The sequence below is a fragment of the Mytilus californianus genome, unplaced genomic scaffold, assembly GCF_021869535.1.
Source record: "Mytilus californianus isolate M0D057914Y unplaced genomic scaffold, xbMytCali1.0.p SCAF_5, whole genome shotgun sequence".
Lineage (NCBI taxonomy): Eukaryota > Metazoa > Mollusca > Bivalvia > Mytilida > Mytilidae > Mytilus > Mytilus californianus.
In genome coordinates, this window is record NW_026262701.1 from 65,640,155 (window position 1) to 65,657,835 (window position 17,681).

A 17,681-nucleotide genomic window follows, 5' to 3' on the forward strand; every position below is an offset into this window, starting at 1 on the left:
ACGTCATGATGTTTCAAAATTTGACGATTTTACACTACATGATGTGTTTGTTTCATTATTTGATGTGGTCCTGTCATTCTTTGATGTGGTTATCCCATTACTTGATTAGGTAAAATCACGTGACCAATTCGGAAAAAACATGTTCTATTTTTAGATAGATTTCCATGTTGTATGTGCCTTGGATGAGTGTGGCCATCCATCGAAATAAAGTTCAAATTAAAGTTAGGGTTACTGTTTGAGTAGAACTTTGAGTTAGTCTCCGATTCCGAATTCAAGTCATTATTAGAATTAAAGTTTTAGTTAGCATTGAGTTTCGAGTTGGACTTCAAGTTTGAGTCACATTTAAAGATAGAGTTCTAGTTACACCATTAAATTTGAGTCACTTTTGGAGTTTGAGTAAGATTCGAATTTAAGTCTCATTTAGATTAATTAAGATTTTGAGTTGAAATTCGTGCTATCTTATATGAGTTTGTAATTAAATTTTCTATCGCGGAACAAGGACTTTTGCCCCAGGGTATGCGTACAAAAGATAAACAATGTTACAGTATACAAAACGCAACATAGAAGTTGAAATAAAGTTAGATGTGGTGTGATTGACAATGAGACAACTATCCACCAGAGTTTAAATGCAGTGGATGTAAGAAATCATATATAGGCAACCATACAGCCTTCAACACACCATATAGTCAGCTATAAAAGGCCACCATGCACCATGTGAAAAAATTCAAACGAAAAAACAAAGGGTCTTATTTATATTTAAACAATCTACAAAAAAAAATGACACACATTTATACAACGACAACAATTGAACTTCGTGCTCCTGACTTGGGGCAGGTACATAAAGAAAGTGCACGTGGCGGAGTTTAACATGTATGTGAGCGCTAAATCCTAACCTTACATCGGACTGTTACACTTGTGTAACAGCACAACACGAGAAAAAAATGTAAACTAGACAAAGTGATGCCCCGCACTCAACTCATTTAACCGCTTATACCCAAAAAATGACAAAAAAAAAGTTCAATTATCTCCCAAAAGAGCAAAAGATAATAAAAATAAAAACCCTGACCACATCCATACCTTCAATATATGTACAAACAGCCAGCAGAGCGAAAACTTCCTAGCATTCAAACTGTAGGAGGAGTTATCTGGAAACGCTCTTCTTCTGCAAGTAAATTTCCCAAAAAATTACAAAGTTCAACTATCTCCCAAAAGAGCAAATACTAATAAACATTAAACCCTGACCACATGCACACCTTCAATATATGTACAAACAGACAGTAAACAGCACTACAAAAGTCAAAAAGTCTGATAAGACCAGTTTTTGTCTGAATTTGCATGAATTTTTACTCGACATTCTTAATTTGTCTGAATAATTTTTAAAAATTCTTGACATAGTATGAATTTGTCTAATAAGGTTCTTGATTTTTCTTGACAAGTGTCTTGACAGTATGAACATTGTCTTAAAATTTCTCGACACTTCCTGTATCATCCGATAAGAGTCTGGATTAGTCTCGACCAATTCTTGACTGTCTTAAATTTGTCTCGATCTGTCTTGACATTCTTAATAATGTCTGAATATGTCTCGACATATTCTTGACATTCTAAATAATGTCTGAATATGTCTCGACACATTCTTGACAGTCTTAAATATGTCTTGACACTATCTCAACAGTATAAATTTCGCCTGAAATGTGAACAGACTTATTCTGCACTGTTTATGACATTCTATTGCTGTTATATACTACTTTTTATTATGGCTAAACTAAACTTTAAAGAATCAAGGATTAATTTGGTATAGTAAGATACCCTTTTGGTGCACTGAAGTTGGAATACCCCGAATAATTCCCCATGTAGTTTAATTTTGATTTATTTTTATTAAACATTTAAGTAATTGTTTTCACTTGGAATATAAGTCGAAGGTATTGACAAACAGCATTTAGATTTTTGCAGTTCGCAAAACTGCCAGTCAAATTTGCTTTACTAAAATAGGTGTCTTGTATCTCTTTTGGACCCCACAATTCATCTTTTGGGTTTGTGTGGCTAAAAAAAGAAGGGGGGGGGGGCTTTCGTTTAGGTCAAAGAATTTGTTCCCATCTTGATTCAAAAACCTTATTCATTTTTTAGAACAACCCAAAAACATTTTTTATTCAAATTTGAGTGTTGAATTTTATAATTTTTTATCAAAAATAAATACTTGTGATAACTCCTTCCTGAAAAGAAAAAAATGTTTAGATCTATATTATGCATGTCTGTTTGAGAACATTTCATAAGACCGATGATTTCTATAGAAATCATTGATGGGACCCATTAGAAATACATTTTATTTATTATTCCTGGAGTAGATAATAATTTTCTTTTAATCTTTGGGAATTATTCAATTTGTTTTTATGTTAAAATAATTAACTTCATAATTTTGATGAAGAAAATCCATTTCAATTCAATTTTTTTTCATCAAAATGATGATTTTCATTTTCATCTATCAACAAACTTTTTAAATTGTAGTGGCATGGTCGGTCAACTGATAAGTTGTATGGCTGATTACAGGTAAAGCAATAACTACTATTTGACAGTTGCGTGTACTCTGGGGTGTGGAATACCTTAATTTTATGGGGAACATCCTGTCCATGTGTAATACTTAATATATTCCAACAGATGACATTACACAAATTTTTCTTCTGTTAAATGAATGATTTGTATTACTATATCATCATAATTTGCTATTTATATAAACCACATTTGGTATAATAATTATTTACCATATCAACATTGAATATTATGAATGTAGAATGAAATATGTCTACAGTATGATTGGTTTCAATCATTTAATTTATAAGATTTAGGAATCAAAATTTGTAATTATTTAAAAACCCACATTGAAATTGTTTTATATCAACACACCCGCATTTGAATTATTTTATACTTTAGATTTCATAGCCATATTTGCATTTGTAAAAATATTTATATACCCAAATTTTCAATTATTTTACATGCCCAACTTTAATTTTTGTTGTAAAGAAGTGTAACTTGAAACAACAGTATATCATATAAAGAGAAACAGGGATTATAGAATGTAGGACAGAAAGTCACAGGACAAAAAGTCACAGACAAAAAGTCACGGACGAAAAGTCACAGGACAAAAAGTCACAATTCAGTTTTGAGATTATTTTTCTCTGAACAAGAAAACACTAATTTTAAAAATAAATTTTTGATTTTTTCTTGAACTATGATATATGAAGCAACTTTGTAATTAAAATTTATTCAATAAATATCAATGATGATTAAATAATTGTTATGATAACAAAATGTCAAAGTGGTTTGGCACTTAAATGGCTTCATGGTGCCAAGAAATATATCATTTGCATGATTAAAATTTAATAATTTTTCATTTATCAAGGCTTATGAACAATTTGCTAAACTTAAAAATGAATAAATGTAAAAAAAGAAATTATTTGAAGATCTTTCTCTTATATATTCAAACAATTGTCAACAAACTATTTGTGACTTTTTGTCCTGTGACTTTTTGTCCTATCCAATTTGTGACTTTATGTCCTGTGATTTTTTGTCCTGTGACTTTCTGTCCGTTTACCTTGTATCATGAATATTGGTCATGATTTGTAAAACTCAGAACTGTCAAGTAAATTTAAGACACGATTCAAAATGTTCAGAATATGTCAAGCCATACGGAGAAAAAATAAGAATGTCGAGAATATGTCGAGAAATTTCAAGACAGTATTCAAATGTCAAGAATTTGTCAAGAAATTTTAAGACCATATTCAGAATGTCGAGAACATGTCAAGTAAATTTCATACAAATTTTATATAAATGAGAATTTGTCAAGAAAAATTAAGACACAAGTCATACTTTTGGAGAATGTCGAGTAAAAGTTCATGCAAATTAAGACAAAAACTGGTCTTTTCAGACTTTTAGACTTTTGTAGTGCAGAAAACTTCCTCGGATTCAAACTGTAGGAGGAGTTATGCGTAATTACTATATACCCATAATGGGACGGACAGATGGACGGACGGACGGACAGGGGTAAAACAATATCCCCCCCCCCTCCAACTTTCAGTTGAGGTGGCATACAAAACAGTTTCATTGAGCTGACTCAATAGATCGGTATGACTGGGTAATATAAATCCATCGGGGTGATCTCGGATGCTCCTGAAAGGCACCCGTCGTGTTATTCGAGAAAGTACAAACCCAGTGATTTGGTTTTATTTGGTAGTTCACATTCAAGAAAAAGATGACGGTATTATGGTTACGACCACTGGAACATGTCCGTCGTCACATGTGAAACAGATTCCAAAAAGTTTATTTTTCAATTAGTGCGAGGTAGATCAGGGAATTCAATTGATTACAAATAAAAGATTGATATTTTATAAGTTCAAATGATCATTTACCCTAAAAAAAAATCGGAGAATTCTTATTTTATAGTATTGATGCTTTGTCGCTAAGTCCGAGCCCCCTCCCCCCGTTTCCCTGTAACTTAAGTGTGATTTGATTTGAAGTGCTTCATTTGTTAACATTAAAGTTCAAGCCGTTTGATTTGTGTCGAGCCTGCGACATCAATGTAGCGGCAGTGAGACCCAACAAACCTATATTTCGTCGTCGATAGTGGCGTCGGCGTCTCCATCTCCATTTTTTTTTAATTTCTATTGAGTTTAACCTTTCATTATACATGTTACTAAACACATATGCCATTATAATTTTGTACTTTTAGAATATCATACTATATTTGTTTACCGCAACTATTGTATCTGTATTTATATTGTATGTTTCTCTGTAAACTTGTAATTAGTTTTTAGAGAATAAAGTATCTATCCATCTATCTATCATCTATAGATCGTTAGGTTTCTAGTTTTTTACATTTTTCATTTCGGGACCTTTTATAGCTTACTATAGGGTATAGGTTTTGCTTATTGTTGAAAACCATACAGTTTTGTTTTAGTCAAATAAAACCGAATTAAACTGTTTTGACATGATAAATTTCTAAACCTCCATGAAGTGTTTTAAAACTTGTATAGGAGTATAGGAGTTATTCCTCAATTTCAAGAAAAAGCATCTACAGAAAAACATTTTTTTTTAATTTTGTTTTTACCGATAAATGTATAGATAAATGTACAGCCGATCAACATGACGCTTTTACACTTACAGCAGCAATATCAAGCGAGACATAGGGTTCCGTGGTATATTTTACAAATTTATTTCAAAAATACTGCTTCCGTTTGAGAACTTAGGATAAAAACAACAAGACAAAGTGGTTTGGGGATATCCCAATAATGTAAGAAATACTGTAAACTTTTTAATACTTTTTTTCTTATTATTGTCTGCTGGTTACCTTTTTCATGCTAAATAACTCTGAACAACCACTCGAACTTTAATTTGAACTTTAATTCAATATGGATAGCGATACCCATCCAAAGCACATTAAACAAATGATATATTGAAATCTGTTTAAAAATAGAACATATTTTTTTCCGAATTGGTCACGTGGTTTTACCTCATCAAGTAATGGGATAACCACATCAAAGAATGACAGGACCACATCAAATAATGAAACAAACACATCATGTAGTGTAAAATCGTCAAATTTTGAAATATCATTACGTAATGTTAAAACCATACAAAGAATAGGCAAATCATCATTATGAAATAACAAAACCACATCATGTAATGAAACAACTACATAACGTTAAGTCACATTCACATCAAGTAATGTTAAAACCACATTGACTAATGACACAACCACATTAAATAATGGTGAAACCACATCGAGTAATGACAAAACCATATTGAGTAATGACAAAACTATATCAAGTCAATACGAAACCATATCCTGTAATATCGAAATATCATTAAGTAATGACTATTCCATATTGAGTTATATCAAAACATCATTACGTAATGTCAAAACCATATTAAGTAAAGACAAAATATCATCAAGTAATAATAAAACAACATTAAGTAATATTAGAGTTCCACATAAGACAGCTGAGGCGTTCCATAGTTGGGACCATCATCCCCAAAATCAATCCCAACCTTCCTTTTGTGGTATTGAACCTTCTTAAAAAATTTCATAGAGATCCATCCACTTAAACTACAGTTATTATCCAGAAACCAATGTGTCTTCGGACGATGACGCAGACGCAGACGACAAAGACATCATACCATTATACAATCCCAAAAAATTTTTTGCGGGTCGGTCGTATAAAAATAGATAGGCTTATAATTCAAATTCAAATTCAAATGTTTATTACCATATAAACTTCCAACAATAAGTTTGTGACAAGTACAAAATAAGTATATATACAATATAACTGAAATTCACATATATATACACAATCATTTACAGTGAATAGACCAGAGTCCCATGTCCTCAGTTCTAGTGTTTTTTTAATGTAGGATCCCAATTTCGTTACTTGTGATGGTGTTGATGGATTGAGTATAACAAGAGTGCACACGCTGAAATGTCTCGCCTTCTTTACTGACCATTGATTTTATGTTGATAATCCTAAATATAAAGCTTTACTACAACTATTACATTAACCTACCATGATCCTAGAAAATGAGGTCAAGGTCAGATAAACCAAACTGGAAATACATGTACACCTTACAATCATTCCAAACACCAAATATGCTTTAAATATAGTTGACCTATTGCACATAATATCTAAGAAACAAGCTTAACCAGGAAAACTTAACATTGATCAATGAACCATAAAAATAAGGTCATGGTCAGATGAACCCTGCCAGACAGACATGTACACCTTACAATCATTATATACTTTAAATATGGTTGACCTATTGCATATGGTATCTAAGAAACAAACTTAACCTGGAAAACTTAACATAGATCAATGGACCATGGAAATGAGGTCAAGGTCAGATGAACCTTGCCAGACAGACATATACACCTTACAATCATTACATGCTTTACATATAGTTGACCTATTGCATATAGTATCTATTAGAAATAAACTTAACCAAGAAAACTTAACATTGTTCAATGAACCATGAAAATGAGGTCAAGGTCAGATGATAATTGCCAGACCAAATAACCAAAAAAATAACATTGAGCAATGAACCGTAAAAATGAGGTTAAATAAAACATGCCAGACTGACATGTACATCGTAAAATATTTTCATGAACAAATATAGTTGACCTATTGCATACAGTATTAGAAAAACAGACCAAAACACAATAAAATGCTCCGCTGGGCGCAGCTTGATACGACCGCAGAGGTCCAACCCTGAACAGTTGGGGCAAGTATGGACACAACAGTCAAGCTTGATACAGCTCTGAATTTGGATTGTGATTAAATATTTGACACAGCATAGGTTTCTGACACAGAATGAATGTGGTCTAAGAACTTAAAATTTTTTAATTTACCTTTTATGGTCCTATATCCAAAATCTAAATACATGGTTAGATTCAGCATATCAAAGAATCCAAAGAATTCAATTTTTGATGAAATCAAACAAAGTTTAATTTTTGACCCTTTTGACCTCAATGTGGACCAATTTGATAACGGGGCCCAAAAATCAAAATACATGGTTAGATTCAGCATATCAAAGAACCCCATCTTTCAATTTTTGTTGAAATCAAACAAAGTTTAATTTTGGACCCCAACTTGGACCAACTTGAAAACTGGGCCCATAATCAAAAATCTAAACACATGTTTAGATTCAGCATATCAAAGAACCCCAATTATTCAATTTTTTATGAAATCAAACAAAGTTTAATTTTGGACCCTTTTGACCTCAATATGAACCAATTTGATAGCGGGGCCCACAAATAAAATATCTAAATACATGGTTAGATTCAGCATATCAAAGAACCCCATATATTCAATTTTTGTTGAAATCAAACAAAGTTTAATTTTGATATTAATATACGACCGCAAAAATTTTTTGTGGTCGTATAAAACTTAATTTGGACCAACTTGAAAACTGGGCCCAAAATCAAAAATCTAAATACATGTTTAGATTCAGCATATCAAAGAACCCCATATATTCAATTTTTGTTAAAATCAAACTAAGTTTAATTTTGGACCCTTTGGACCTTAATGTAGACCAATTTGAAAACTGGACCCAAAATTAAAAATCTAAATACACAGTTAGATTCGGCATATCAAAGAAATAAATGTGGTCAAAGATTTTACAAATCTAATGCGCCATACTGTGCAATTAAAGATTACTTCTTGAAATTTTTCAATATTTGAAATTTGAAAAAAAAATAATATTTGAAGAATAATTATTTTTAATTTCTGAATTCTGAAATGAGAAAAAATAGACCCCCCCACAATTTCTTTTTAACCCCCCCTTTTTCCCCCAAAAAATTCTTTCCCTCAAGATATGGTCATAATCTCAAATCAAATTTCCAATGGAGTTTGCAACCATAATTACCCATTTAAATTTACCATAGTGCTAACTTAATCTATTTTATAATAGAATTTAAAATATGGTGTCAAATCTTTCATATGGATTTTTTTGTAAAAAAAAAAGATGCAACATTTGCAGATATTTTTACTGGTCTTCCTTTATAAATATGCATTTCTTTAAACATAATTTAAAAGCAGTGTAAGGGAGGTAATCAAAACGTTGTATTTGGATTACCTCCCTTACACTGCTTTAAAATTGTCTTAATTGTTCATTAACCATTACTTTATACATAATTTGAAAGCAGTGTTAGGGAGGTAATTCAAATAATGTATTTGATTTATCTCCCTTACACTGCTTTAAATTATGTTTTGTACTAAAGTATTTGTCCATTAACCAGGACAACCTTGTTTTTCCACCTTTTTTGCCCCTAATTCCTAAACGGTTTGAGCCATAACCCCCCAAAGCAAATCCGAACCATCTCTTTGTGGTATGGAAACTTGTGGTATAATTTCAGAGAGATCCATACACCGTTCCACAAGTTATTGTCGGGAAACTAGAAAATGCTTATTTTTGGCCCCTTTCTGGCCCCTTATTCCTTAACTGTTGGTACCATAACCCCCAAAATCAATCCAAACCTAACTTTTGTGATATTTAACCTTATGGTAAAATTTCATCATAGAGATCCATTCACTTAAACTAAAGTTATGGTGCAAAAACCGATGTGTCTTCTGACGACAACAACGACGAAGACGCCAACGTCATACCAATATACGACCGCAAAAAATTTTTGTGGTCGTATAAAACTTAACTTTAACCACTGAACCATGAAAATGAGGTCAAGGTCAGATGACACCTGCCAGTTGGACATGTACACCTTACAATCATTCCATACACCAAATATACTAGACCTATTGCTTATAGTATCTGAGATATGGACTTGACCACGAAAACTTAACCTTGATTGCTGATCGATGAAATGAAGTTGAGGTCAAGTGAAAACTGTCTGACAGGCATGAGGACCTTGCAAGGTTCGCACATACCAAATATAGTTATCCTACTTCTCATAATAAGAGAGATATTAAGAATACTAAAAATCTTCACTTTTTTTTCATGTAGTCACTGAATCATGAAAATGAGGTCAAGGACAATGGACATATGACAAACAGAAACTTCATAACATAAGGCATCTATATACAAAGTATAAAGGATCCAGGTCTTCTATCTTCTGAAATATTAAGCTTTTAAGAAGTTAGTTAATGCTGCTGCCGCCGATGCCGGATCACTATCCCTATATCGAGCTTTCTGCGACAGAAGTCTCAGGCTCGACAAAAATCGCCTTTCTTCATCAGACAAATTTTGAACAGAAAAGTTTATTTCCAAATTATCAAATAAACAGCTGCGCCATGAGCGCATGATACGCCCGTCGTCTTGTGTGTGAATTTTTATGCAATAATCATAAATAGTTTCTGACATACGGCCTGACATGCGAAAACCCCCTTTTTTTACAAAAAACTCAATATCTCTAAAATGAAACTTTGAATCAAAACCAAAAAGTATACAGATCTTTAGACTAATATAACTAAGAGGTGTGTAAAATTTTAAGCAATAATCATAAATCGTTTTTGAGATACAGTGCGACATTTAAAAAACCCCTCCCCCTTTTTTTACAAAATACTCAATTACTCTAAAATAAAATTTTGAATCATCACCAAAAAGTATACAGATCTTAAGATTAATATAACTAAGAAGTGTGTCAAGTTTTAAGTAATAATCATAAACTGTTTTTGAGATACGGCGCGACATGTGAAAAACCCCTCCCCCTTTTTTAACAAAATACTCAATATCTCTAAAATAAAATTTTGAATCATCACCAAAAAGTATACAGATCTTAAGATTAATATAACTAAGAAGTGTGTAAAGTTTTAAGCAATAATCATAAATTGTTTTTGAGATACAGCGCGACATGTGAAAAAACACACACCTGTTTTAGTTATTAAGTCCCGTAACTCAAAAAGTTTTAATGTTATTTTCACCAAAAAGTATACAGATCGTTTGACCATCATAAGAAACAACTATGTTTAGTTTCATGAAATTTGGATAAGTCATTCTCAAGTTACGGTGCGACATGTTTACGCCGGACAGACAGACGGACAGACGGACGGACGGATAGACGGACAGACAGACAGACGACATTTGTATACCATAATACGTCCTGTCAAAATTTTAACGGGCGTATAAAAATGTGTTGTTTTTCAGCTCCCTATTTAATTCACAATCTAATAAAAAACGTTTTTCATTTTCTAATATGTTACATTTAAGGCATAATCTCTGCTCTCTAGGAATGTCAGAATGCCTTCCTTTTTCTATATTCAAATTATGATCTCTAATTCTTAGTTTTGTTATTAATTTTCTATATGTAAAGTTTGGTTCTTCAATAGTCTTCAAAAATTATATTTTGCTGAAGGTTCTTATATTACTTTTTTCATCAGTTTTTTGCATTTTATTATGAATCAAATTTTCAAAGTAGTTTTTATATTACCTTTGAATGAACTATTTATTTTTAGGTCGGAACAAGTCTTGATCTTGTAGGATTTGTGTAATATCTTAATTAATATAAAAATAAGAAGATGTGGTATGATTGCCAATGAGACAACTCTCCACAGGAGACCAAATGACACAGAAATTAACAACTATAGGTCACCGTACGGCCTTCAAAAATGAGTAAAACCCATACCGCATAGTCAGCTATTAAAGGCCCTGAAATGACAAATGTAAAACAATTCAAACGAGAAAACTAAAGGCCTGATTTACGTACAAAATAATGTAGAAAAACAAATATGATATACAAACAACAAACGACAACCACTGAATTACAGGCTCCTGACTTGGGACAGGCACATACAGAATGTGGTGGGGTAAACATGTTAGCAGGCGCCCCCAACCTTCCCCGGAACCTGAGATAGTGCAACATATGAACAAACTATAACAAGAGTGCACACACTGAAATGTCTCGCCTTCTTTACTAACCATTGATATTATGTTGATAGTCCTAAATATAAAGCTTTACTACAACTATCAACCTTACAATCATTCAATACACTAAATATAGTTGACCTATTGCTTATAGTTTCTAAGAAACAGACTTAACCAAGAAAACTAAACATTGACCAATGAACCATGATAATGAGGTCAAGGTCAGATGAACCATGCGAGGCAGACATGTACACCTTAAAATCAACCTATGCATTAAATAAAGTTGACCTATTGCTTATAGTATCTAAGAAACAAACTTAACCATGAAAACTTAACATTGACCAATGAACCAACAAAATGAGATCAAGGATAGATGATACCTGCCAGACAGACATATACAGCTTACAATCCTTCGATACAAAAAATATAGTTGACCTATTGCTTATAGTTTAAGAAAAACAGTCCAAAACACAAAAACTTAACACTAAGCAATGAACCGTGAACATGAGGTCAAGGTCAAATAAATCCTGCGAGACTGACATGTGCATCATAAAATATTTCCATACACCAAATATAGTTGACCTATTGCAGACATGTACACCTTAAAATCAACCTATGCATTAAATATAGTTGACCTATTGCTTATAGTATCTAAGAAACAAACTTAACCATGAAAACTTAACATTGACCAATGAACCAACAAAATGAGGTCAAGGATAGATGATACCTGCCAGACAGACATATACAGCTTACAAACCTTCGATACAAAAAATATAGTTGACCTATTGCTTATAGTTTAAGAAAAACAGTCCAAAACACAAAAACTTAACACTAAGCAATGAACCGTGAACATGAGGTCAAGGTCAAATAAATCCTGCGAGACTGACATGTGCATCATAAAATATTTCCATACACCAAATATAGTTGACCTATTGCATATAGTATTAGAAAAACTGACCAAAACTCAAAAACTTAAGTTTGACCACTGAACTATGAAAATGAGGTCAAGGTCAGATGACACCTGCCAGTTGGACATGTACACCTTACAATCATTCCATACACCAAATACAGTAGACCTATTGCATACAGTATAAGAAAAACAGACCAAAACCCAAAAACTTAACTATAACCACTGAACCATGAAAATGAGGTCAAGGTCAAATGACACCTGCCAGTTGGACATGTACACCTTACAATCCTTCCATACACCAAATAAACTAGACCTATTGCTTATAGTATCTGAGATATGGACTTGACCACGAAAACTTAACCTTGTTCAATGATCCATGAAATGAGGTCAAGGTCAAGTGAAAACTGTCTGACGGGCATGAGGACCTTGCAAGGTACGCACATACCAAATAAAGTTATCCCATTACTCATAATAAGAGAGAAATTAACATTCCAAAAAATCTTCACTTTTTTTTCAAGTAGTCACTGAACCATGAAAATGAGGTCAAGGACAATGGACATGCGATAGACGGAAACTTCGTAACATAAGGCATCTATATGCAAAGTATGAAGCATCCAGGTCTTCCACCTTCTAAAATATAAAGCTTTTAAGAAGTTAGTTAACGCGGCGCCGGATCACTATCCCTATGTCAAGCTTTCTGAGACAAAAAGGCTCGACAAAAATCAGTTGAAAAGGCTTATCTCATCAGATCGATACAGAGCAATAAACAAGTAACAAAAACACAGAGTGGCAGGGTACTTATACATCTCCATATTGTATTAATTGTAAGTCTTGTCTTGCTGATCATTTTTGCTTATTTAAGTGTCTAACTATCTATTATAATTTTTAAGATATAAGGCAAAAACTAAATAAATTGGTAATAATCGTCATCAAAGGGCAATAACTCTAATAAGGAGTTGACTGACTATTTCGACCATGAGACTTATTTGTATAAATTGTCTTGCTGATCATTTTTGCATTTTAAAGTTTCTCTCTATCTATTATAGTTTTCAAGATAATAGGCAAAAATAAAAAAAAATGGTAAAATTTGTCATTTAAGGGCAATAACTCCTATAAGAAGTCGTCTGACAGTTTTGACATATATGGACAATTGGTAGAGCTCAACATTCTGAACATTTGTGCTTCTGTCATATTTTCTCTATTTATAACAGTTTTCAAAATAATAGACAAAACTTGCATTTTACCCCTATGTTCTATTTTTAGCCATGTAGGCCAGCTTGGTTGGTAGGCAGGGTCATCGGACACATATTTTAAACTATATACCCCAATGATGATTGTGGCCAAGTTTGGTTAAATTTGGCGAAGTAGTTTCAGAGAAGATTTTTGTAAAAAATTTGGATGAAGAAAACTTAAGTTAGAGTGCCGAACTGAAAAATTTGCAATTTTCCAAGTTATAAAGGAGAACCGTTAATGACATACTGCCAAAATTCGAATCTGTCTGCTTGTTGTGGTTCTTAGCATTGTTTGAGTTTTATAAAATTTGGATGATGCAAACTTAAAGAAGAGAGTGGAAACGAAAAAATTTGCAATTTTCCAAGTTATAAAGGGGCATAACTCTAGAACGGTAAGTGACTCACTGCCCAAATTTGAACTCTGTCTATTATATATATATGGTCAAAAAGTTATACATTGACCTTTTATAAATATATATATATATATATATATATGTATAACATTTTCTGTCTATAATATACATGTATATTGTTTTCAAGATAATAGCTCATGAATTGATTGTTTCTGTCATATGGTTTCTTTGTAGACCTTGCATCATGGTGACCTTACAATTTCAGTGACAGTCCATAAAATGCACTATTTTAGGTGTTGTAAATAAATCATATGACTTGAATGTAATTGTAAATAGGATCTTCAGGGGTGTATCCAGGGTACTTGAAAACTTAACTGAAATTAATATTGACTAATGAACCATCAAAAAGAGGTCAAGGTCAGATGAACCCTGACAGACAGACATGTATGTCTTACAATCATTCCATACACCAATTATAGTTGACATATTGTTTATAGTACATGTTTCTCATAATTTGACATAAATGGTCAAAACTATGAAATTTAACAGTGACCAGTGAACCATAAAATTGAGGTCAAGACCATCAAGGTCAGATGAAACCTGCCAGATAGACATGTACATATTCTATTCATTCCATACATCAAATATAGTGGCCCTGTAACTTAAAGAGTATCTGACAAATAGAACAAATCAGAAAAAATTAACATTGACCAATGAACCATGAAAAAGAGGTAAAGATCAGATGAAACTTGCCAGTAAGACATGTACACTTTAAAATCACTACATACTACATAGACCAAGTTTTGTTGATCTATAGCTTACATTATCTGAGATAGGGACTTGACGACGAAAACTTTACCTTGATAACTGATCCATGAAATGCGGTCGAATATACCAAATGTATTTATCCTTTTAATCATACTGAGTGAGTACTTCACATGACAAAACAACTATAATTTTTTTTCAATCAGTCTCACTGAACCATGAAAAAGGACAATGGACATATGACAGACTGAATCTTCATAACATATGGCATCTGCATATAAGGTATGAAGCATACAGGTCTTTTACCTTCTGAAATATAAAGCTTTAAACAAATAGTTTACACCGCCACCTGATAGTAATCCCTATGTCTTGCATTCTGCACCGAAAGTAGCAGGCCAGACAAAAATTCTCCAGAATAAAAACATTTTGGAAGCTCATATGTGCTAAAAACTTACCTGTCCAAGTTGTCGTTTAATGTTTTGATACCTCTCTTGAAGCTGCTCAGCCATCAATTTAAACTGGTCCCTTTCACTTCTACAATGGTCCAATTCTTTACTTATAATCATAAGGGCTTGGCATTTGCTTTCCAGTTTCCTCTTACAAACTTGATACTACAAGAAATAGAAAACAATAATCACAATAATTGTCCTGAAAAAAGGTAGAATCATTAGCTACCTACATATCACTATTTAGGTTTAACTACATGTTACATTTGGCAATACATGTATACGGAAGGAAATATTTTGCAGGTTTGAAAACAAGAAGACAAAACTTCAAGATCAGCAGAATCATCAAACATCGAATTTGTTTACAAGGCTTTGACAGTAAGGGGCATTATATCCTTTTTAAATATCTATATAGGTAAATTTATAAGAAAAATTAAATGCTCCACTTGAAGCAGCTTGATACGATCGCAGAGGTCGAACCCTAAACAGTTGGGGCAAGTATGGACACAACATTTAAGCTTAAAACAGCTCTGAATTTGGATTGTGATTGAATATTTGACACAGCATAGGTTTGTGACACAAAATGAATGTGGTCAAAGAACTAAAAAAATTGAAATTGGACAATTACCTATTATGGTCCAATATCCAAAATCTAAGTACCTGGTTAGAATCAGCATATCAAAGTACCCCAAGAATTCAATTTTTGATGAAATCAAAAAAATTTTTAATTTAGGACCCTTTGGACCTCAATGTGGACCAATTTGATAATGGAGCCCAAAATCCCAAATCTAAATACATGGTTAGATTCAGCATTTCATAGAACCCCATAAATTCAATTTTTGTTGAAATCAAACAAAGTTTAATTTTGGACCCTGATTTGGATCAACTTGAAAACTGGGCCCAAAAATCCAAAATTTAAATACAGGTTTAGATTCAGCATTTCAAAGAACCCCATATATATATTCAATTTATGTTGAAATCAAACACAATTTAATTTTGGACCTAGATTTGGATCAACTTGAAAACTGGGCCCAAAATTAATAAAATGCTTCGCTGAGCGCAGCCTGATACGACCGCAGAGGTCGAACCCTGAACAGTTGGGGCAAATTTGGATATAATATTCAAGCTTGATACTGTCTGAATTTTGATTGTGATCAAATTTTTGACATTGTAAACGAAATCCGGAAAATTATCATGGTTTTTCCAAGTCCGGGTCCGTAATTAGTTTCAAATACCGAAAGTGCGGCCATTTGCAATGTTTTTGAAGCACCTGTTGTGCAAATTTCTTGGATTTTAACCTATTTGGAATACCTTTTGACATAAATAAAATGTTTTACTGGCTCTCTGTGCCAGTAGAAGCAAGTTAGATAAATAATTATGTCCATTAACAGAAGTCTGTGTCAAAAACAGGGTCGGTTGACACCATTTTTTTTTTTTTTTGAAGATCCAATAAAAAAATTAGGGTCAGGGCTAAATAAACATGGTCGGTCGGATTACCGGAAACACAGATTTTTTTTTCTCGGCCTAATATAGGTTTCTGACACAAAATAAATGTGGTCAAAGATCTTACAAATCTATTGCGCAATACTGTGCAATTGAAGATTACTTCTTGAAACTTTTACAAAATTTGAAATTTGAAAATATGAATTCCTCAAAAAAATTGGAAACCCCCCCCTCCCCGCGACTTTTGGAATCCCCCCTTGGAGCAATTACCCCAAGACTCAATCCAATTCTTTCCTTTGTAGTATGGAACCTTGTAGTACAATTTCAGAGAGATCCATACACAACTAACACAAGTTATTGTTTGGAAACTACAATAATGCATGTTTTTGGCCCCTAATTCCTACATGTTTGAGGCAATTACCCTCAAACTCAATCCCAGCCTTCCCTTTGTGATATGGAACCTCATGGTACAATATCAGAGAGATCCATACACTAACACACAAGTTATTGTCCGGAAACTACAAAAATTGTTGTTTTTGGCCCCTTTTAGGCCCTTAATTCCTAAACTGTTTGCCCCATAACCCCTAATATGAATCCCAACCTTCTACTTGTGGTATTAAACATTGTTGTACAATTTCAGAGCAACTGAAATACTTATACACAAGTTATTATCCTGAAACTAGAAAAATGTTTGTTTTGGGCCCCTTTTGGGCCTCTAATTCCTAAACGTTTGGGACCATCATCCCCAAAATCAATCCCAACTTTCCTTTTGTGGTATTGAACCTTCTTAAAAAATTTCATAGAGATCCATTAACTTAAACTAAAAGTTATTGTCCGGAAACCAATGTGTCTTCGGACAACGACGCAGACGACACAGACGACGTAGACGACACACACGACAACGACATCATACCATTATACGATCCCAGAAAATCTTTTGCGGTCGTATAAAAATCTAAATACATGTTTATTTACAGATAATATAAGCTTAGTTTTTTAAGAAGTTCGCTTCATCAAAAAAAAAATGGGGAATGTGTCCATGGGACACAGATGATGCCCCCGCTTGCATATAACTTTTTAAAGGGACATAATTCAAGAACAGTAAAAGTGACACTACCCAAATTTGTACTTCATCTGAGTTTTTTCGTAATAAGCATTGTGTATAAGTTTCATAACA

At 32.8% G+C, this 17,681-nt stretch overlaps 1 protein-coding gene across 1 annotated transcript in view; it reads right to left on the reverse strand.

Moving 5' to 3' along the window:
- The window catches only part of LOC127701234 (coiled-coil domain-containing protein 149-like), a 312,275-nt gene that overhangs the window by 265,947 nt on the left and 28,647 nt on the right, over positions 1 to 17,681 (reverse strand). Inside the window, exon 2 of the mRNA XM_052205059.1 lies at positions 15,071 to 15,226. Within this exon, the coding sequence (XP_052061019.1) occupies positions 15,071 to 15,226 (156 nt within the window). The remainder of the gene's footprint in view (positions 1 to 15,070; positions 15,227 to 17,681) is intronic.